General features: G+C 46.0%; 2 protein-coding genes across 2 annotated transcripts in view; both read right to left on the reverse strand.

Moving 5' to 3' along the window:
* The window catches only part of SMIM26 (small integral membrane protein 26), a 1,381-nt gene extending 1,173 nt beyond the window's left edge, over window positions 1–208 (reverse strand). The window contains exon 1 of the mRNA XM_026089855.1: window positions 59–208. Within this exon, the coding sequence (XP_025945640.1) occupies window positions 59–194 (136 nt within the window). The 5' untranslated portion in view covers window positions 195–208. The remainder of the gene's footprint in view (window positions 1–58) is intronic.
* A 216-nt stretch (window positions 209–424) lies between these two features.
* SEC23B (Sec23 homolog B, coat complex II component) lies at window positions 425–18,914 on the reverse strand. The gene is made up of 20 exons (XM_026089849.1): window positions 18,764–18,914; window positions 16,823–17,058; window positions 15,723–15,780; window positions 14,992–15,078; window positions 14,548–14,784; window positions 14,084–14,169; window positions 12,473–12,617; window positions 11,763–11,921; window positions 10,749–10,864; window positions 9,416–9,539; window positions 8,849–8,929; window positions 8,425–8,514; window positions 7,499–7,605; window positions 7,158–7,311; window positions 5,698–5,775; window positions 5,249–5,410; window positions 4,669–4,755; window positions 3,207–3,362; window positions 1,553–1,618; window positions 425–891 (listed from the first exon to the last, which is right to left on the reverse strand). Exons 2-20 carry the CDS (start codon window positions 17,041–17,043, stop codon window positions 802–804), a joined length of 2,304 nt encoding a protein of 767 aa, XP_025945634.1. The 5' UTR covers window positions 17,044–17,058; window positions 18,764–18,914; the 3' UTR covers window positions 425–801.
* Between the last annotated feature and the right edge of the window lie 2,996 nt (window positions 18,915–21,910).

Consider the following 21,910-nt stretch of genomic DNA (forward strand, 5'->3'; position numbering starts at 1 on the left):
GCTGTCGGAGGTCAAGCGGGACGGCGTCCCCCGGCGCATAAGCCGCGCTAGCCCGTACCGGACCCGTCGCCGCCGTCGCTGCTGCTGCTATTCCTGCTACTGCTCTGGGTGTGGTGGAGCAGGGCCCCCAGCATCGTCCAACCGCCCACCGAGTACACCAGCGCCGAGCGCGCCGTCCACACCGCCGCCCGCATCGCCCCCAGCAACGCCCGCCCCCATTGGCTGCGCCCCGCCACCAATCGGCGGGCAGGCGCGGCCCCACGTGGCGGCGCACGCGCCCCGCCGCAGAGCTCGTAGGGAAGATGGCGGCCGCGGCGGTTACTTTCAGCAGCGTCTTTATACCCCAGTGTTACGTTTTCAAAACTGCAAAGGAGTTTTGCCAAGTCAAGTGCTCACACAGCCGCATTTGGAACAGTACTAAATATTAATGCTCTTAGCCAGTTTTATTTTTCATTAATACAGTCCCTGCTTTCTGAGAGAGTTGCTAAAAGAAACCTTTTAAGAACAAAAAACACTTAAAAATTATGCTCAAGGCTTAAAATCTATATTAGCTAAAACATCCTTCTGCTCTGATTACAATGTATGGAAAAAATGTGGCTTAAACAGAATAGAGACAAAAAGGAATAGAAATAAATTAATAGCTAGAAGGGCCAAGTACAAAACTCTCCATGAATATTTATTTCATGTAATATTTAAAAGTCTTAGTCTAAAAGAGAGAAGGGAATGCAATAAGTTGCTCCACTTCCATCACCAACATGATCTATGTAACTCTTCTGTTCTTGCTTCTCGGCTAGATCAAAGTTACGATGCGCTTGAAACTGCCAGCTTTTTTAGATGGTCCATGAATACCTGGAGGCTAACGTCATCTGTTAAGATTGGAGCTCCTGATTCCTGCAGTAAAATAAAAAAACAGTGAGCCCAAAATAATACTGTTAACACTAGGGACTAGCTTAAGCAAACGAGATGTCAGCACTCTGGGGTAACTGCCTGCTAAATCAACCATGTTTACTTCCCTGTAAAGGACAGATCTAGTGGAAAGACACCAGTCTTTGACAACGCTCCTGACAATACCCTTCCATGCAATCTGCAGTACTGGGAAAAAAAATCTCTTCTTTCTAAAGCATTAGGATCTTTTTCTGCCCAGAGCTCTACACAAACAAGATCAAGAAAGAGGACATAAAAGTCCAGTATTCTCAGATAAACTATATCTGTATGTATTTACAGGCTAGTTATTTTTTCCAGAATGCTACATACATTAATTGTGACCTACGAGTTTTAGTCCAGATGTGTAGGAAATGGTGAAGATAAATTTCTACATCAGGTCATCTAAAACTCTCCAGAGGTCCCTTCCAACCCAACTATTCTGTGATTTTCAAATCCAGCCATGTATGTCTGCCAAAGCTCTTGGGTAGGAGTACCAGGACGAACATAACGAGCTCACCATTCATGGCCTAATACCATGTGATGAAACAGAAGGGCTAATACGCAGACAAATACGTACAATATGCATTTTCCAGCATTCCCAAATTCCAGCAGCTCTTCCATTGCTTACCTGTCCCCATGCATAGAGGTTATTGTGGGTCTGAGAAGGGTTCACTTTAGACAAGAGGAACCGGGCCTGTTAAAACAAAACGTTATAGAGAGGTATTTTTGTAAAATGATAGACCTGTCAGCTCCCTCAAGACCTCCTGTCACCCCAGATATATGACTAGCCATGTTCCTCTCCTTTTCCAGCCAGGTACTAGTTTAATGTGAACAGGGTTCAAGTTCAAGTGCAAGTATTATGACCGTAACTATGGCAAACACACAAAGCCATGATCTTGTCTTGCTCAACACATGCCTCTTGTTTGACTATGTTTTGGTCACCATTAACAAGTGTCAGAGTTGTTACTTATCAATGCTCACATGGAGCGCAGGAAAGGAAGATGGAGAAAATAAAGTGAAACAGCACCTTAGTCCCATAGATACAAGGAATGCATGGATAAACAGGCACAGATTTATCTGAGATAAGACGCTAAAGACAACTGTATCCTTCCTCAGCACATGCTTCCTCATCTGGTATGCACAGCTTCATAGCTCCCTGGCCCACTCCTTCCCCACTGCCTTTGTTAAACAGAAACAGCCCTGCTATACAGATAATTTTACTGGATTTAAAGCAAGAATCTGCTGACTTTAACTGGTAGTGTGTTCTGTGAGGGAAAAAAGGGATGTTATGGCCCAGCTGTGACTCCCAAAGGGCAGAGAAAACAATACTGCTAAAATGCCTTTTAAATTTACAAATTGCTTTGAAAGAAACAATATTCTGGAACCTTGTAACGGAATAAGGTTGGGGAGGAATCCTTGGGGGAGGGAAAGGGGGAAATCAAGTTGAACACTTCAGGCATCTTCAAGTCCTCTCAGAATGAGTGCAGGAGTACGTGCCGGTTGTCTTTCCTGCCCTGCTGCATTTTGGAGTTGGTTTACCGCAGCAGTGGCTGTACTCTATGGGCACCTCCATTTGGAAAGCAAAACTATTCTCTTGCAGGTCTCGCCCTGTGGCAAGGACTGCTCTGCCACAGCAAGAGGTGCCCGTCTGGCAGGGCAGGTTTGGTGCCACGTGACATGGGCAAGTCACCAGCACTGTCCCTTGGCTGCTCTTGGCTGCTCCACAGAGCTCTCTGGTAAGCCAGCATAACGTGGTCACACCAGAAATTAATACCAAATTTTTTTTTGGAGCACAAATTCTCTCCTCTTCACTGCTACAAAAAAAGAGCCAGTCACAGAAATGCAGTGAACAACTGTAATTCCAGGAAGAACAAAAATAGGAACTATTTTATATCCTCATTCAGTATCCAAGAATAAAGGAACAGATGCTCAGTCATTCAGTGCAACTTCCTCTCCTAGCAAACTAACTGTGCTCCCTATCTTGGGTAAGTTTTGATACTTAGCCAAATCATTTATTTTCCCCCTCTACTGGGAATAAAAGATATTTAAGCTGACTATTTTGTTTTTTTGCATCCTCATATTTCAAAAGCATGTCCAATGAGCAATTGGCTTATTAAAAGACACATATTTGCAGTAAGAGCTCATGAGAAAAGATGTAAGCGCTACACTTTAGAGGGCTAAATTACTGCTGTACTTAACTTACAGAACCATCCTTTTAGAAAAGCAGAAAAGGCATTCGCACTATTCAGTAGCAATAAGAGCTCTTGGATAAAGCTCCTTACCTGACTGCCCCCGTGTTCAGTGTTGATGTAACGTGGCATTGGGAATCTAGTCTGCAAGATTTCCTGGGCATCATCCAGCGGGGCTTGCAGTAAGTGCTTGAAGTTTTCATATTCAGGCATGTCTTGGTAACCAGCTTTCTGCCACTGTGCAATAGTCTATTGACAGGAAAGGGAGGAAATAAGAACTAGTAGATATCCTCTCCACAAGCCTCCCCCTTTTAACTTGCATGTCTTTAAGGCAGCAGAATATTACACTTATTTCTGCTTACAGAGCACTGGACAAATACAGGCTTTCGCTACTTTGCCAACAAAGTGAACGCTTTTTTGTTGTTGTTGTTGTTGTTCCTGAATTTAAATTAAAAACAGGCACTAACACAAAAGCTAGTACCAGTTTGTGCAGTGCAAGAGCAATTTGTTGAAAATGAACTTTAAGACATTGTGCTTCAACCTGTACCAACACAGAAACACAAAGCATTTATAAAGCACTGATATTGTGATTTTGACTTGGTCTTAAATGGTAGCAGCCATTGCTTTACAGTATTTTCAAGGTAACCATGCAGCTGACAATTAGTCTATACATACGCAGATCAGACACTTAGCCTCTTCTTAGTCTAATTTTACCCCATACCTGAATGTCTTCAGTTGCAACAGTTTAGGTAGGTAAAGACTGTTTAAAGTAACTTTGGAAGATATTTTGTCATCATTGACTCAAGCTTTCAACTCCTATTCATGTCAATCAGATATGCCTGCTTGCTTCTCAAAAAGAGAACAAATCCCATATGGAGGGAAGTAGGAAGCTAGTAACGGAGCTGCTGCAAGCTGTCATGCCAAACCATGAGCATGCTAGTAACAGTCATTAAATCTAAGCACTAAAGTAGCCTAGTTCAAAAACAAAGGGAAGAGTTAAAATGCCTCCCAAAAAAGTTTTCACTAATAGGAATATTTGATCATAAAGTTTATTTAAGATGGGTTTATTTAAACTACTCCAATTTGATGCCAGTGTTTAAGTAGAACAGATTTATTTAGTTTACTGACCAAACTTAATTAGGGCTACTCCTCAAACCAAACTAAAATGGATATGAAGGAAAGAGACATCAGAGAAAAGGAAGATTCCCAGGAAAAGAAGACAAAAGCCAGCTTCATCCCCTTCCCCATTAACTTCTTTAGGGTGTGAGATACTTCTGTTATCCAGCTATAGTAGCTTACTGCTCTGTTATAAAACCTGACAGGATTGAAATATAGACCTACAGGTCTTCATGATGATATGGCACTGGAAAGCCAAGGCTTTGGATGTTGGTCTAAACCTTGAGGTCATGGTGGAAGGAATATAGGAGCAGCTGTCAAAAACGTAGGCTAGCATAGGCTTCACAAGCAGCTCATTTTATATAAACAAAGACATTGGGTGTGTGCATGGCAAGAGGGAGGGTGTGCAAACAGAGGAAGAGTACATATTTCACTGTACCTCACCAAGGTAGATAACTATCTGGAAGAAAGTATCCATCAGAAGGATTCTGTCTGGAAGAATACTGCTGCTGTCCAAAAGCACTGGCTGGGGAAAACAAACAAGGAGGTCAGTCACTGCTAATCACTCAAAGTGTTATTCCAGTAGCTTCTGCATCTCTTTCCTGCCAGATGCTCTCCTTCCAAGGATGCTGTTGGTATAAGGCAGTCTGTGTCTGACCATCGACTACTCACACATAGTTTAAATTGCTGCATTAACAACTGAAAACAAGGAGCTGGTGGGAGACTATGACCTTGAGGGGCTGAGGCTTGCTGATTTATGCAGTGGAGATGGCAGCCTCGGGCAGAGAAGTGAGAGCACTATTGATGACTGCAGGATTCACCAGATCTTTTTTTTTTTAATCAAAGCTGTAAGTTTACTGAAATCACAATTTGTATTTTACACTACCCCATCTCATCCTTCAGTGATTACTCTGATTAAAAAAATATAAATGAGGACCTTTTTGATGAAACAGTGTTACTTTGCCTGAATACTCATTATTTTGGATCATTCCACCATTTCTTGCTAAACAGGGACTCACCTCAGGAGGTCCATAGAAAGAATAAGCATAAAGGATGGGCTGGATCATAATGAGAGACTGGGTCAGATCTTGCCTAGCAAAGTGGTGACGGTAATAAGAAGACTCATCTGGACTGTTATTGAAGACCTGCAGGAATGGGGAGCGTCGCAAATGGAACATGAACTGCATCAGAAAGATGAGAGAGAAGAGAAATATCAGTTAATTGCTGAAACTTCTTCACCAAAGTCCAATCTTTCTGAATGAATTCTTCCAAAAAAATCTCCTCCTTATTAACTCCTCAAAGGTCTTTCCTTACCAGTCATTTGCAACACTGAACTACAGAACCAGCTCACCAAATTTAAAAAGCATCTTTTCCTCCCCTCATGAATCTGATAAATGGAACAAGAGGCTTTATCATCACTCCCACCCTTGCACATTTTTCCCACCTCTGCAGAAAGTGAAGTTCTTACCTGGGGATACAAAGAAAATGATTCCGACAATCTGAAGGAATTAGGATCATCTTTGTTGTACTGTCCAAATTTCTGACACTGTTGGAGGCAATATGGATGTTCTGGTGAGCTCCTTTTCAGAATTAACACTTTTTTGGAAGTTTTTTTTTTTTGTTTTTAAACAGAGTAACCAAGGCAGGAAAGGGACAATAGCAAGTAATATAAAATTTACAGGCCACTCTTATTTAAGTCGGTGACTTCTGTATCTTACTGGAATGAAAATGATGATTGGATCTCTTTATCTTATTTAGTATATAAAATCTAGACTCAAAATTATCTAAGAATGAAAGAAATAGGGCTACTAATACTGTCTCATTTCTTTCACTAAATCAGGGATACTACGTTATACCTAAGGTGCTTTGCACATTATGAAACACTTCTGCAGCAACTCTTACTTCCTTCTAAAGCAGCAGCAGACTAGAATTTCAGCAGCTGCTTCACTGAAAATAAGCAGCATCCATAGTTTTAGCTAAAATGACTCCATAATCATTTCAGCATGCAACATGTCATTGTGTGATTTGGTACTTGAATCTTTATTTCACACTGGCCCTGCTTTTTTCAGTGTCTGATGTACCATAACTGTTGGTATCAACTCCACATGGTTGTTCAGACAAAGCCAGAGTGGATTTAGGCAGTTCAGGCCTGTGAAATCTGAAGAAAGAGGCACTATGAAGTTGTGGAATAATACCATTAGCTGGGAAGCGATTACTCCCCTGAACTTGGCACAGGTGAGACCACATCTGAATGCTGTGTCCAGCCTGAGGCTCCCCAGTACAGGACAAACATTGACAAACTGGAGCAAGTCTAACAGGGGCCACCAAACTGGAAAGGGGCTGGAGCACCCGATGTGGGAGAGGCTGAGGAAGCTGGATTTACACAGCTTGGAGAAGAGTAGGATTGGGGGATCATAGTGCTGTCTACAGCTACGTAATAAGTAGCTGGAGAAAGGGAAGTTCTGACTGAAAATAAGGGGGAAAAAAATTTCACAGTGACAGTAGTCAAACACTGGAACAGATTGTCAAGAGAAGCAAGGGAATCTCCATCCTTGGAGATCTTAAGAGCTCACTCGCACAACGCCTGGAGCATCCTGCTCTAACTTTGAAGCTGGCCCTGCTTTGAGCAGGGGATTAGACCAGAAACTTCCAGAGGTCCCCTCCCACCCGCTTTACTCTGTGATTCTGTATTTCACTATCACTTCTTTAATCTCAGGTTTAACTCTTTCAGCACAATGGGATGCTTACCTACCCCATCACAAATACACTGTTCATATTGGCTTCCGAGTCATCACATATTACAACTATGGGGCCCTGATCAGAGCACAAATGAAGTGAGTCACTCAGGAAAAAAAATGACCTTTTCATTTCCAGAGACCATTTTTACTAAAATCAAGAATGCATTCAACTGCAGCCCAGCAGTCTTACCAGTCTGATCAGCTGTCTGTCCAGCCATCGCAGTACATCGGGTCCCTCCTCGGATTCGGCTCTGTACACTCCTAGCCGTGCCATCAGCACGGCAGCTGCTTCCTGGTCAAATGCAGCTTCTATATGCTGGAGTTGACTCTGTGCATCTGCCCAACTAAAGAGCGAGTTAAGGGTTAGCGCTGTGTGCATTCATCTTCAGCAAAAGAATTCACACCAGATTCATCCCCCAAGTGCCAAATACTCTGTGGCCAATATACACAACAAAAGGCTCAAAAAATTCCAGCACAGACTGTGGGTAGAGTTTCTGCCATTCTGCCAAAGAACTGGCATGAAATACTCACTTTCTGGCTATGGTGGTGACTCGAATGCGTTTCTGCATGCTGGAGTGTTGGTACTGAGTGACAAACTGAACCGCCCCTCTGCCTCCCTGAGGTATTGGTGCATTGTGCTGCAAATGAAACAAGGAAAGCCTTCAAAACAGCCTGGCCTTTCCATAGCTCTGTACACTATGGAGACAATTCCAGGGCATCATTTGAGCAAGCATAAAATAAGTACAAGCTTGAGATGGATCAGAGAAGGGAGAGATGCCTGCTAGTGTTGCACTTTCCAGCAGCCTTCAACATCAAGTGGCACTTGGCCCATTTAATGTTGCACCTGACACTTCCTCAGCTGGTCCCTTAAAGGATGGCAGCAACTAATCTTTACAGCATGCAACATAAGAGTGACAGTATGAGCTCTGAGAAAAGGTCCCTTGAGTCCAGCATCTTATTCCCTACAGTAGCATACCCACACGGCAGAGTAGACAAATAAAGAGGCCCATAGAGTGGAATTCCTTTGGGGTAATCCTCCTAGCTTCTAGGTGCCACATGCTCAGAAACTTCCCCAACCAGAAGGTGCTTCTGAACCATCACATATTACAACTTGGAGGATCAATCCTCCAGGAATTTGGAGGTGTTTATACTTTTATTCTCCACAGCACCTAATAGCAATGAATTCCATAATTTAGTTATGCAAAAAGACAGTTTCTTCTTTATTAAATAAATACCACAGGAAGAAAGAATGCAGGTTTTGTACAAAATAAAAATATTAGGCAATCTACACATATGGAAACAACCCCTGAGAATGTTTCTTTGACACAAAACACTCAATTACTTTGGAACTGTCCATTTGTAACACAAGGGATGTCGCTGCATTTGCTGGCCATATTACAAACAAACATTTTGGTGTATAAAAAGTTAAGACCAAAAAAAGAAAAGCCAGGACCAACCTGATTTACCACTTCAAAGTAAATGGCCAGAGTTGTGCTTGGATCCAGGCTACAAATTTTCCATTGAGATGTTCCTCCAATCCCGATCTCCTGCACAGAATTGAACAAAAAGCAGCATTTTTGCCTGTAGCAGTGGGTAATGCAAGGTTATGTTAAATTCTGAACAGAGATACAAGTCATGGAAGGCCTTCTGAATTTCTGTCTTCTGGATGTGAATTAAGTTACTGAGGTGACATACAGTTAAAAGAAGGCTTTATGGGGCAAGAATTTCATCTAGAAGAGACTGTCTTTTCTTAGGGATGTTTCCAAATTGCTCTTCTTGAAAAATCTGACATTCCAGCTGAGCTGTAGGTCTAGATACAAACTTTGCACTGTTTATTTACTTCTTTAATAAAGATTATTCCATATTCCTTTATAAACTTACATTTTCAGAGACACATGGCCCTTTAGCATTCAGAGATATGCATGGTCCAATAGCTCCTGCAATTTTCAGCTCCCTAGAGGTCTAGAACAGGGTCAAAAAAAGTTTAAAAAAAATAAAATTAGTCAAATAGAACACACAGAGAATAAATCAGCTGTTCAACTTTGATCAGAAAGTGCATACATGTGGCTGCCAGGGAAAGGAGCTCTGAGTACTTTTCTGAGTCACTTATTGCTACAGTTGCTGAAGGTAAGAGAATCAAATCAGTCACATTTTAATAATGAAGACATATCCATAGTCACCATTAGAGAGTATGAAATGTTCCTTGCAGGGTGAGGAGAGGCAGAGCTCAAGCTTTTCTGTTGCCTTTTTCTTTTTTTTAAACACAAATTTAATAAACTTTCAAACAAAAATCCCTCCACTCCATCCAGTCTGCAGCTTCTTCCAAAGTATGCACTAAAGCTCAGCTCAGAAGTGCAGAATTTTCTACAACCCAAATACTTAACCAACTCTCCAGTTAACAGCACTTGCATTTCCCAGTTATGTCATCCAATGAGCCTAATCTCTCACCTTCACTTCCAAACTTGCACCAAAAGCCATCCGAAATTCCCCATTGAGCCCTTTGTTAAACACTCGCTGGAAGGTCTGCTTGAAGAGAGAAGTGTTGAAGGAGTCTCCCATCACCATGTGACCTCTGCAAAGGAAAAACAGATACCCAGGGGAACTGAAACAACTAGGAACTGGAAATAAATCACAAAGGATATACCCTCCCAGCTCTTATGCATGCAAACACAGGCAGAAATCGCTTTTAAACATGTCTTTGTCTAGGTGGAGTCTGCATCAGGCAGCGCAGATTCATGGATGCCTCCAAAGCCAGACAGGTTAATGCTCTATCTTTGCCAGCTTGTTTTCTCCACTACATTTCTTGGCAGCCCTTTAGTTGCCTTAAAAATGATAATGTTCCACTGGTTACAAACTTCCCAGCCCAGAAAAGAGCTCTGCTCAGCTTACTTCCCCTGAGAAGGGCTGGGTGCAGGGTTGGAGCCCCCCACACTGCAAGCGGGATGGCTGCACGACTGCATCACAAGGCCTGGTGCATGGGTCTTTGCCGTGTTAACAAAAGATGTAGTGGCTCTCCCAATTCCTTTGGTAAACGTGGGCCTGACTGGATAAGACCCAGTAACACAGCCAAAGGCTCAAACAACCTCTCTTCCACATACTGAGGGGAAAAGTGATGCTTTACAAACGCCTTGCATTTGCCCAAAACATCTTTTGGCTCCTTAGACCAAGCAGATTTCAAATGCCCAATAAAGACATAGTGAGTCCCTAAAAGGCCCAGTTTAGCACACAACCTTTTCCACAGACATTATAAGGTTTCCATCAGTATGTAACACGGACGCTTGCCCCATACAGGTGTCCCGTAAAACAGGGAGGCCAAGAATCCCTGGAGGAAGCATAAGTAAGCTGTTAAGCAGACATAATAACCATGTTAATAACCATGCCTGAAGCTCTTGTCTTGGGAGGGCACTTTGGTCACGCACACACCACAAACCATGGCTTCTATAGCCCTTCTCTTCTGGAAAGGATACTTGCTACCTCCCAAGAAGGCAGAAAGTATTTGCAAAAGACAAGGTGCATCATGCTTTAGAATACCTTCCTCAAAGCAGAACATGGAGGTTTTTTTACCAGCAGTGTTAAGTCACATGCTGTTTTGAGACTTCAGAAATGTGGTCTGGAATCAGGGGAGGTTTGTCATATACTTCCTGGCAAATTCAAACCACAGTTTAGAACAGAATGACAAGAACTGCACCCTTCTGCCCCGACAGCAAATTAACTGTTTTCTGAACTATTATCCCCCTCTGAAGAATACAGGTGTATTTGTGCTTTCCTGCTGCAAACCTACCCGGTGAGGTTCGCACAACACTTCATCTCCAGCAGGCCAGTCTGATCCAGGGCACAGGCATAGATGTCAATGCAATGACCGTTGGCTGCAGTGCGATTAGCCAAAGTCTCATAGTGCTGGCGAAAACAGACAACATACACGGGGTTTAGGACACTGTGATGGGCAGTTTTTCTTCTGCTCTCCAAATGGGGCCAGCACATGAGACACAAGCCACAAATGAAGCGATTACCTGTGCTGTAATAGGTGAACAGCTGTCCGCTGGAGCAGTGTCGCTCCCACAATGTTTGCATTTGCATGAGCTTGAGTTGCAAGTCACAAATACAGAGAGGTCATGAATTGCTACCTCAGCCAAGCGTGGGCTCTTTGCCTGCGATAACCTATGGGGAACCCAGAGGTTTCCAGGTGCTAGCTAAGAGGACAGGTGTCATACTGCTTTCTCTAAGTTGCCAAGCACATTTCATGCCTGCCATTTTAACTATTTTAACTATTTTGCCATACGTCAGGAAGACAAAGGAGGCTTTTGGGAAGTGACCAATTCTTGGCAGACAGGCAATTTTCTTCCCCCCCCCCTTCAGAAGGGGATACATTGATGTTGATGAACAAACTCTCCACCCACAATCAGATAGACACTGAGAAATGACACCGAAATACCTCATTCCCTCAGAAGACACAAGACTCCTGGAGAAGTAACTAGCAGGAATTCTGTTTTACCCTTTCCTTGAGGATCACTGGAACACCTTAATGCTCAGAAAGACTTTGGCTCTTCATGAACACCCATACACATCTGGATGTACCGTTTGCATATCAAGAGAGCAGGACAGATTTGCTCCTTGGAAAAGGTTTGGGCAGCTGTCTACATAGCAGTGTATATAGGCTTGTGTCATTTCCTCTCACCCCAATTAATGTTCTGACTTCCACAACATTCAGTTTTGGCTTCAAGCGGACTATGTCACACCCACTAGCAAACCTAACCTATTGCTTGTGCCTTTGCCCCCAGCAGACACCAGCACCTACTTTGGTGGCCTTCTTCATGAACCTTGCGTTGTCCTTCTCTATGTCATGCCAAGAACGGATGGGTGTTTTCAGTTCATCTCCTACCACCATGCCTGGTCCTTGCGTTGGTGGCCCACCTGTAAACAACATTATCCTGGCCCCTGTGTTTGGAAAGGTGCCCTAAAATAAAAGTAAGGCCTTGTATTAAAGAGAGAGAGAGAGTGATTAAAGAACAGCAATGCTTTTCTTTAGAGAAGAACCTGATGTGCACTTACGCAATATCATTAAGGACCTGCTTCTGCTAGAGGCCACCTCAATAAATAATGCATTTCTCAACAAGCACAGCACTTTCAAGTTTAGACCCAGGTTAGGTCAGGCTTCATGTCTTCACAACAGGAAGCAGGCAGCCTCTGTTCTCCTTTTTCCTTATGTCTTAGATGACCCTTGGATAAACCCCGTTCATACTATCACCTCCACTCGGCAGCATGCACAAAAATCAGAGACCTTTAAAAGTCTGCATCTTTCACTGTTTAGATGTAAATTCCCAGCCCACTCTACACCAGCTGGTGCTAACTCATGTCAAATATCAGTGGAAACAAACTATAACTCTGCATCCCAACATAACTGAGCCACAGACCAATGTGGACTGTGACCTGCATGTGTCTCAGCAAAGTCTACCAAGTGCTTACTTCGACCAGCTCATTTCAAATAAACAGCAGCACTACGAGTACCTCCAGTAAGCCGACAGCAATAGAAAGAGCTACTCCAGTGGACCGTAAGGGCCTCTTTCCCTGGGTCACTGGCCATGGGTCCCTTTGCAGTTCTCCAAGCAGATCTGTTAAATTCATGTCAATCTTATGCACTGGCTGCAGAAATCTGCAAAAATTCAAAAGAAATGTTTTACTGTTTACAAGCCTCTGCAGTTCAGGGAAGAAAGAAGGTGCCTTTTTGTTCCTGGCACACACAAATTCCACTGACAGAGTTATCGGAAGCAAAGAGTCATGTGGCGTGCTCCCATCTTACATCCAAACTTTCTAAGATAACAGGCCTTTGGAACACAAACAATTTGAACAAAGCAAGACATCAGGAACCGACAAGAAGGCAAAGTCACATAAAGCACAGGAAAAGACTTCAGTGGTGATTTAGTTTACCAAAATACACAAGAGCTGCCACAGAAAAAGAAGGACTGAGAAAGACAGAACTGTATTCAACAAAGGCAAATACATCTTTACTGCTCAGGGATCACTGCCTGCCTGCCAATCGTTTTTTGGACTTGACTGGGCAGTAGGTGGCAGGTGATACCTAGAATTGTTATGCATAGACCAAGCCCCCATCAGCTGGACAATCAAAAAGACAACCCCGAAGCAATATGCTTTCCAAAGACAGAATACTGGGAGTGCTGGTGGACAACAAGTTAACTATGAGCCAGCAACGTGCCCTTGTGGCCAAGAAGGCCCATGGGATCCTGGGGTGCATCAGGAAGAGTGTTGCCAGCAGGTGGAGGGAGGTGATCCTCCCCCTCTCCTCAGCCCTGGTGAGGCCACATCTGGAGTACTGCATCCAGTTCTGGGCTCCTCAGGACAAGAGGGATGTGGCACTACTGGAGCAAGTCCAGCAAAGGGCTACAAAGGTGATTAGGGGACTGGAGCGTCTCTCTTATGAGGAAAGACTGAGAGAGCTGGGCCTGTTTAGCTTGGAGAAGAGAAGGCTGAGAGGAGATCTTATTAATGTGTACAAATAGCTGAAGGGAGGGTGTCAAGAGGATGGAGCCAGACTCTTGTCAGTGGTGCCCAGATACAGGATGCAAGGCAACAGGCACCAACTGAAACACAGGAAGTTCCATCTGAACATGAGGAAAAACTTCTTCACTGTGAGGGTGACAGAGCACTGCAACAGGTTGCCCAGAGAGGTTGTGGAGTCTCCTTCTCTGGAGATATTCAAAACCCTCCTGGATGTGATCCTGTGCAACGTGCTCTAGGTGACGCTGCTTGAGCAGGGGGGTTGCACTAGATGATCTCCAGAGGTCCCTTCCAACCTCAAGCATTCTGTGAGTCTGTGACAGCTGCTCTACGTTTTTTCAAATAGAAGCCTAGTCTGAATGGCAACTGTGTTCTTGCAACCGAAAAACCAAGATACTAAAGTCTAATGTGTTACCTGCTACTCTAGTAAAACCCATCCACACATACCACGTTTTGTAGGGAAATAACTTTGACAAGACAATACCATTCAAATCTTCTTAAAAAGACACCTTTTAAGAAATCTAGGTTTAGAAGTGTGGGTTCAAAGGGGCGCACAGCACCTGAGCTGCCCTTCTGCTGCGCTAGTGTAACCAACACACTTACTTGCTTGAAACAGCAGGTTGTTCCTGAGGTTGAAGAGGTCTTCCCTGTTGAATGGGGACAGCTGGCCTTGAAAGCCCAAGCATATCCTACAGAATAGCAAAGAGGAGGCAGAGGAGATGTAATATTGAAATCCTAAACCCATTATCTGCTGTCAAGCAATATACCCTGAGGCCCCCAACACTGCAGAATTAAATTCATTAAAATCTGTGAAATGACTAATCTTTGCATTCCTCTTGGTAATGAACAATGGGTCCATTGTGTGAGGAATTATACAAACTCTATCTTGGACAAGCTTTCAAGGAGTTTACAAAAAGACACGACAGATGTTGGGAGGGAAATAGGGTAGCAAATAATCAAGAGCACTGAACCCTTCCTCCCTGCAAGCTCAGAGCTTGAAAGACCAGCAGTGGTGTCAGTGGTAATAACAGGAACAAGCCACGGGCCTAAAAGACAGCAGGACATACCTGTATTTGCTTAGCTGTCAGGTCCTTTGTGCCCCTAAACACATAACTCTTGGAAATCCCTTCACAGCTCAGCTCATGAACCTGGACCATTCTGCCAAAAGTGATAAGCCCCACGAGAGCGTCAGCAGGCAGCAGACTGAGGGACATCTGCAGGGACTCCTTCAGAGCCTGTAAGTCGTCTTCTTCCAAGCATGTGTCGACAACATACAGAAAGATCAATGGTGTCTGAGGACCTCGCTAATGTGGAAAGAGATGGAGTTACTGGGCCTGTACATATGCTAAATGACACTTTATAATGCTCTCCAGACAAGGAATAAAATGAGTCCTGTCTTAAGCACTTTGTGGAAATCTTATTTGCACTATCTTAAGTGAAATAAAAACATACCTCAGCTGTCACAAATAAGACATTTCTGGGAGCTTCAAACTTGCCTATGATTTACCTACCTGCACTATATATTCAATTGTTGAAAACTGAGGCATAAGCTCTGCTGGCTGATTGAGCTCAGATATGCCTGCATATGCTGGAGGGAACTGAAAAAGAGAACCAGAAATTAGTACAAGGAAGTTGCAGGATAGAAACGTAGGGCTCCCCTCTGCATTACGAAGGCTGCCCTGCTTATGACGTGGTTATTCAACTCTTTATTTACTGTCACTGCATCAACTTGATTAATTCACAACACGAGTCCACTACTGCTGTTCCCTAATAACAGACAACAGGGGCCAGCAGGATGGACAGCTACTCAGTCCACTATAACTAAAAGGCACGACTAAAGCAGTGGCTACATGTTAGTTGAAACTTGTTTGGCCACATGACAGTTTCTGATGGCAAAAGTCTATTACAATCTAATGAGATTCATACTTGGCAAGAACGGGAAACACAATATGCAAAGAACACACTGGAAACACGTGAAACAAAACAGCTTTGTATCTCCTTTCTGTGCCTTGCATGCTGGCAAAAACATTGGCAAAAGTGAACTGAAAATAGATAAGATATCGTGCAAAACAGCCTGATTAACAAGTGGCTTGGATTCAGCAAGAGAAGGAATCTAGAAAGGTGAGATTTCTGCTGCTTTTAACATCCTTTTCCAGGGGAAGCCATCAATAAAACACTCACTGAAAAGAAAACAGGCTGGCTATGGAGGATGATGAAAGGGCTGAAGCTTTTTTCAACCTACCTGATTTCTCTGAAAACAGAAATTACAAGCCCAGAGCTTGGCCCGGTAGTCAACTTGGCTGCAAGAAGGGAAAGAGGAGGTGTTTAGCACAGCTACAGCAAGAATGTTAACAGTCCAGCTTCTCAGTCATCTCTGCTGGTTCACAGCACTACAACTTTTAACGACAGAGTTCCAGGGATTCAGACTCTTGCTCCAATGCCAGAAAGTCCCCTTAGCTCATCCAGCCCAGCAGTTTCCAAGCTCATCAGCCCAGTGGATGACTGACAGCCCAAGCTTAGCCTCTGGCAGACAAAGACTTGCATCTCATCATTCTTCTCCTATGCTCAGGCTTATCTCAGTAGTCTTATTATTTGTACAGCTATAGCACACAAGTATTCCAGTCACAGAGCAAGAGCCATTCACCCAGATCCTGTTCAAGCACAGAACAAACAGGCTGTTCCCTGCCCCGGAGAGTTTACTCTCCTCAGCCCACCGCGATATGCTATAACTGCTAGTGTAGTAAAGCATGTGCATGTTCTTGTTTCTCAGGCTTGATCTCCTCTTACTTTCTGTCCCTCTTACTGACAGCAGCTCCCTTCCCTGATATTTCTTAGCCAACAGTGTGCTCTGAGTATGTACAATCAACATATGGTTTTGGATCAGAGACTATTCCTCTGCAATTCTCAGCAAAATGACAAAGAAAACCTTGATGTTCATACTGGAATCAACCTGTGAGCAGTGAGACATGTAGGAAGCAGGAAACCAAGTCAACGTCACAGCCCAGAGGACGGTATCTGTATAATCAGTATCTTTGTTTAAAGTTGCATGGTTCACCAGAGAACTTGCTGGGATGGTAATGGGTTTGGCTATTTCCACGTTAACTCTAGTTTAACAGTCTCTCTGAAGGCTTTCTTCTCGCCTCTGGTTCTGGCAGCTCTAGTAACAGGCTGGCATTCAACACACCTCACTAAGCATACAAGGATTTTAACCATACCACTGCGCCTAAATGAAAGAGGCTGCCAGGCACTGAGCTGAGTAAAAGGGGAATGAGGAAGGAGTGAAGTTCGGATAAAAACTAGATGCTATCCATCTCTTAACATCCCCAGCTAAGAAATTCATACCAGAGTGGGTTGAGTACCGCTTTGCAAGTCGGTCTACTACAAAGCACCGCTTCATACTGCACAGGCGGCAGGTCGAGACGCTCCTTCAGGGGAGTCAGCAGACAGGCCAGGGGGACAACCATCCTTGTGGCCTCCAGCCTGCTGGAGGGCCACACGTTCCAGCTGAAACGCACTCCATCACGCTCCTCGTTTTGTTGAATGAACTCTAGGTACGTCGCCATGGGACTGCAGAAGCTCTGGAAGAAGGGCAACATAAGCCACACGTGCGCATGCAGCAATCACTTGCCTGGACAACAGCACTGCAAGGGAGGTCAGCAGATCCGAACTATATGTAGGCACCAGATGTTGCAGGACAAGGCTAATATGTTGTAATGAGTTAAACCCATTATCAAATGAACCATATAACAACATTAATCTTTTCTGTGCAGCGCTCTGATCAACATCCCAGACAAGTAATTAAAACCCAACCAGATCCAACAAGGAAACAAGAAAATCTGACACACGAAGCCAGAATGCAAGTTTTTTTATTGTGCAGACATCATATTTAACATCCCAGTGCCCACCCAGCCTCAGGCCTCAAGACAATCCTGCTCAGCGGAGATCACTAAAGGAAAACTGGACACATTTGCAATACATCCTTGAAGCCTTTGGCAAAAACCCTGGGGGGAGCACAGGAGGCCAAGTTTGAGACCAAAACACTCTTCGCAAATAGCACTATACAGCCAGACTGCCCTCCTTACAGACAGACAGGACAAAAAGGTCAAAGAGGTCTTCAGGGATTTAAGACATCCTCTGCACATGGCATCATTTCCCACACCCTGTAAGGGAGGAGTCCAGCAGACTTTAGAAAAGACATAATATTTAAGGAGTGCTACCACCAACATGCCAGAGAAATCATTCTCCACCTTGCCTTACTAAACTCTTCAGAGCCAGAAGTGGGACAAGGTTAAAACAAAAGCTCTCCGGCCCTGGCCACCCTCGACGGCTCTGAGAAAGGGAAGGACAAGGCGAGAGGAAAAACTTGCTCATCAGATGCAGCCAAGTCCGCAAACGCTCCGCAACATCGCAAGCGACTTCCAGAGCCAAGCGCAGCAGCCCCAGCAGCATGGGCTCAGATAGCAAACCCCTAAGGGACACCGCTGACCCCCTGCACCACTGAGGGACCCCAAGGCTGCTATGGGGAGCACCACTGACCTTCTGCACGGCCATAGGGGACTTCACTGATTCCCAGCCTTAGGGGGGGATGTAGCCCAGCACAGCCGTAGGGGAGACGACCAACCCCGAGCCTGGCTATAGGGGGCCCCGCAAATTCCCAGCACCCTCAGCACTGCCACAAGGGACACCACCGACCCCCAGCGCTGCTGTAGGGGACACCACCGACCCCCAGCACACCCACGGGGGACACCGCCGACCCCCAGCACCACCATAGGGAACACCGCCGAACCCCCAGCACACCCACAGGGGACACCGCCGACCTCCAGCACACCCACAGGAGACACCACCAACCCCCAGCGCTGCTGTAGGGGACACCACCGACCCCCAGCACACTCACAGGGGACACCGCCGACCCCCAGCACCACCATAGGGAACACCGCCGACCCCCAGCACACCCACAGGGGACACCGCCGACCCCCAGCACACTCACAGGGGACACCGCCGACCCCCAGCGCTGCTGTAGGGGACACCACCGACCCCCAGAACACCCACAGAGGATACCGCCGACCCCCAGCACCGCCATAGGGGACACCACCGACCCCCAGCACATCCCCAGGGGACACCGCCAACCCCCGGCACCGCCATAGGTGGCACCGCCGACCCCCAGCACCGCTATAGGGGACACCGCCGACCCCCAGCACACCCACAGGGGACGCCGCCGCCCCTTCTGAGCCCCGCCAGGGAGCGCCCCATCCCCGCCCCCCGGGGGCCCCGCGCAGCGCCCACCTGTCCGCGCCGCCACCGCCGCCGTCTGCTCCCGGCACTCCCCGCGCGCCCTGGAAGGCCAGCTCAGCGGTAGGGGGTGCCCGCAGCCAAGATGGCGGCACCAGCACCGCCTCGCCCTCTGCCGGCGCGGCTCCGCCGCCATCTTGGCTGAGGGCACCGGGCGCAACGTTGGGAAGGCTAGGCGGGGTGCCCGTCCGAGACATGGCGGGGGAGGCGTCAGGGGGGCCATCTTGGCTAAGGGCACCGTGCACAGGTGACTGGAAACGGGGGTGCCCCTACTAAACATGGGATGCGAAGCGTCGCGGAAGCTGGCAGGGCAGGAGGCCTGCGGCTGCCGCGCCGGGTCCGTGTCGAGGCTGGCGCTTCCGGGCGGGCCGGACCGGGAAGCGGGGTGGTGCCGGCCTGGCGGTCGCGTTTGAGGCCGTGGCTCCTCGGCGTGGGGGGAAGGAAGCCGCGTGGAAACGACGCCGAGCCGCAGATAACGGTAGCCGTCCGGACCACCTCTCTTTCCACGCCCTCTGCTGGAAACGCGAGTCCGCCCTTGTTCTTCTCTCCACGGCCCTGCGGGCGACGCCACAAAAATCGGACCCCAGATTCAAAAACCTTGCCGCCTCTACCAGCGGCGAGCGCCTGGCCGCCTGTGAGAAACACACACGCTTTTTCACGTTGCGGCGTGATCTGCTGAGTGTTTTCTGTCTCACTTGCGTATCTCTTTTGGGCTGCAGGAGAGAGGAAAGCAGCCTGAAAGTTGTGTTGTCACTCCTACGTCAGTGAGGCTCCTTGCCCCGTAAAAAGGCACCGTTAGCTGTAAAACTCACCTTTGCTTTGCTCTCCACAAACTTGGTCGATGCTGTATATTCAGCTGTAGGGAGCTATTTGTCATAGGGGAAGAGAATATTGGCACGAAAATAACCGGAGGCTTGAGGCAAGTGCAAGCCTGAGCAAGCAGGGATTTGTCAGCAAAGAAGAAACCCCGCACAGACACTACTAATAGAATGAATCAGGAGTAACTCAGATTTCTGGGAATTTTTAAAGTGTGCCTGCTCACCTGGGAGAACTTCTACCTCCTGCAGTGTGCTTTCACACTTGCTAAAGCCTCTTCATACTTACAGTAACTGTAACGCGTCACTGAATTTATTTAACATTTTACTCTGGCTTCCTTATGCTCAAGCGTCTAAAAATTGATGGCTTGAAAAGGACCAACGTAACATTTGCCTAATTTGGTTTGCTCAGAACTTGCACCCTTTGACAGCACTTGTCTTCTTCCATTCAGATACCATGTTTCCAGTATTTACTTCAAAATATGCCTGACCCAGGTTATCTGGATTTTCCCCCCATGCTATTCCCAGAAAATAGGTGTGAGCCTGCTTTACCCTTTATGGCTGGCTTGAGGCAATAGTGTTTCCCTGCTCCATGAGGAAGTCCCCAGCCTGCAAGGAAAACCTGGCCCAGTTGCTCAGACTCTCTGATCAGGAGTGATCTGGGGATGCTGATGTGACTGGTGTATCTGGAAATGAAAAAAATGCTTCCTGTGACTGTGTGATACCAATGTGACTAAATCTGACCTGACTGAGAAACTTCTGTGCCCAGATGAGCTAAAACACACCTGGGAACTGTGGGAAGGAAGACTTCAACAGATCCTGGTAGCAGGAGAGGATCGAATCAAACTGCCCTCGGACTTCTGTGCAGTTTGGATCCACGGATGGTTCTTTCCTTCCCTGGAAAGGGCAGCAAGAAGCGGTTGACAGAGTTGGGGCAGAACTGCACAAATACACAGATAGGGGCCGTATTCAGAACACCAAATTCCACAAACTGATTGGCATTAACTAGGGAATACTTGAGGAAGCTGCTTAAACCGGGAGCCAGTCCTCCTCTCCAGGGTGTAAAAGGTGTATTTGCTACTGAAGCAGCTAACACTGGAGAGCAGCATTCCAAGGCCAGACTGCTGCCTGAGCTGAGCATTAATTTTGCCTTCCCAGCGTTCTGACATGGGGCAAGCTGCACGCGCTCCAGTAGGTAGGATTAAATTTGCTTGTGCAAAAGCTGAACGTGAGCAAAAAGATCACAGAAATCCCATGGGAAGAAAAAAGAAAAGAATGCTACCTATGCTTAAAGTATATAAAATTTAAACTACTCAATTGTTTATGGTCTCAGCCCCAGGACTCTTCTCTCCAAGCAATATCAGTAAGAAGCCAAGCAAATGTGCTCTTCTGGACTTACTAGTTTGGCCTTCATTTTACATCTTCCTCACGTATTGCCATGTTTCAAAAGCAAAGCACAGTGCCTTACTGAGATGCAGGGCTTCAGGCCATACTCTGCCCATCCTGTTAGCATTAGATTAACCAAAACATTGAGCAACTATTGTGAATTTGCAAGAGCAGCAAAATCATAGAGCCCTGTATTTCTATTACAAACCACCAATAATGAAAGCAAAAGCTTTCCTATTCTTGAATTTACCTGGAACAATCACAGGCGTGCTCTAAAAGTAGGTAAGCAGGGGAGAGGGAAAACACAGGCCAGTACATAAGGTCCCAGTTGTTTTGTATTTAACACCCGAAGAGGAATACTTTGAGCATAGCTTCCCCTCCTCTCCACCCCCGGGATCTCCTGAAAACCGCACAAAGTGCAATAATTAACTTTGTCAGGGAACAAGAGAGCGGTTTCAACAAGAACTTTGACATCATCCACAGAAGGTGCTCACCACACCTTTCTGTCCCCTCCAGACCGTAGGCTGAGACAGGTTCAGCACAGCGAAGGGCCTGGCCGCCCATTTCTCATAGCTAGAAATGCCGCCGTAGTTTTGTCTGCGAAGCAAAACGAAGTGGTGGCCTGTGTGCTGCAGAGGACAACCCTGTTTGTGGAGGACAGCCCGGGGGAGGAAGTGCTTGGCAGCAACTGGAGACTCGCTGTCCCCATTCACCCCCAAAAAACTACTCTGCACCTCGAGGCAGAACAGGAAACTAAGCAGGATTTACAAGTTTTTGGGCTCTTCCTCCTGAAGCCTCATAGTAGCAGTAGCCATACCAAGATCAGGCAGAAGATGGCACTCGAACAGCACCACATGAACAACCATCACACTTAACACCTCCAACAGAAGTGAGAGTTAAAACCAGAGTAAATTAAAAAAAAAAAAAAAAAATCAAAACC

This window comes from Apteryx rowi, unplaced genomic scaffold, assembly GCF_003343035.1.
Source record: "Apteryx rowi isolate R43461 unplaced genomic scaffold, aptRow1 scaffold_832, whole genome shotgun sequence".
Classification (NCBI taxonomy): Eukaryota; Metazoa; Chordata; class Aves; order Apterygiformes; family Apterygidae; genus Apteryx; species Apteryx rowi.

Excerpts from the sequence above, each read along its gene's own strand:
- SEC23B (XM_026089849.1), bottom strand. The coding sequence starts at position 17,043 with ATGGCGACGTACCTAGAGTTCATTCAACAAAACGAGGAGCGTGATGGA. Across the intron at positions 8,515-8,848 it reads GGCCATGTGTCTCTGAAAAT|GAGATCGGGATTGGAGGAAC; the intron begins GTAAGTTTATAA and ends AATTCTGTGCAG. Across the intron at positions 5,776-7,157 it reads ACAGACAGCTGATCAGACTG|TGTCAGAAATTTGGACAGTA; the intron begins GTAAGACTGCTG and ends TGCCTCCAACAG.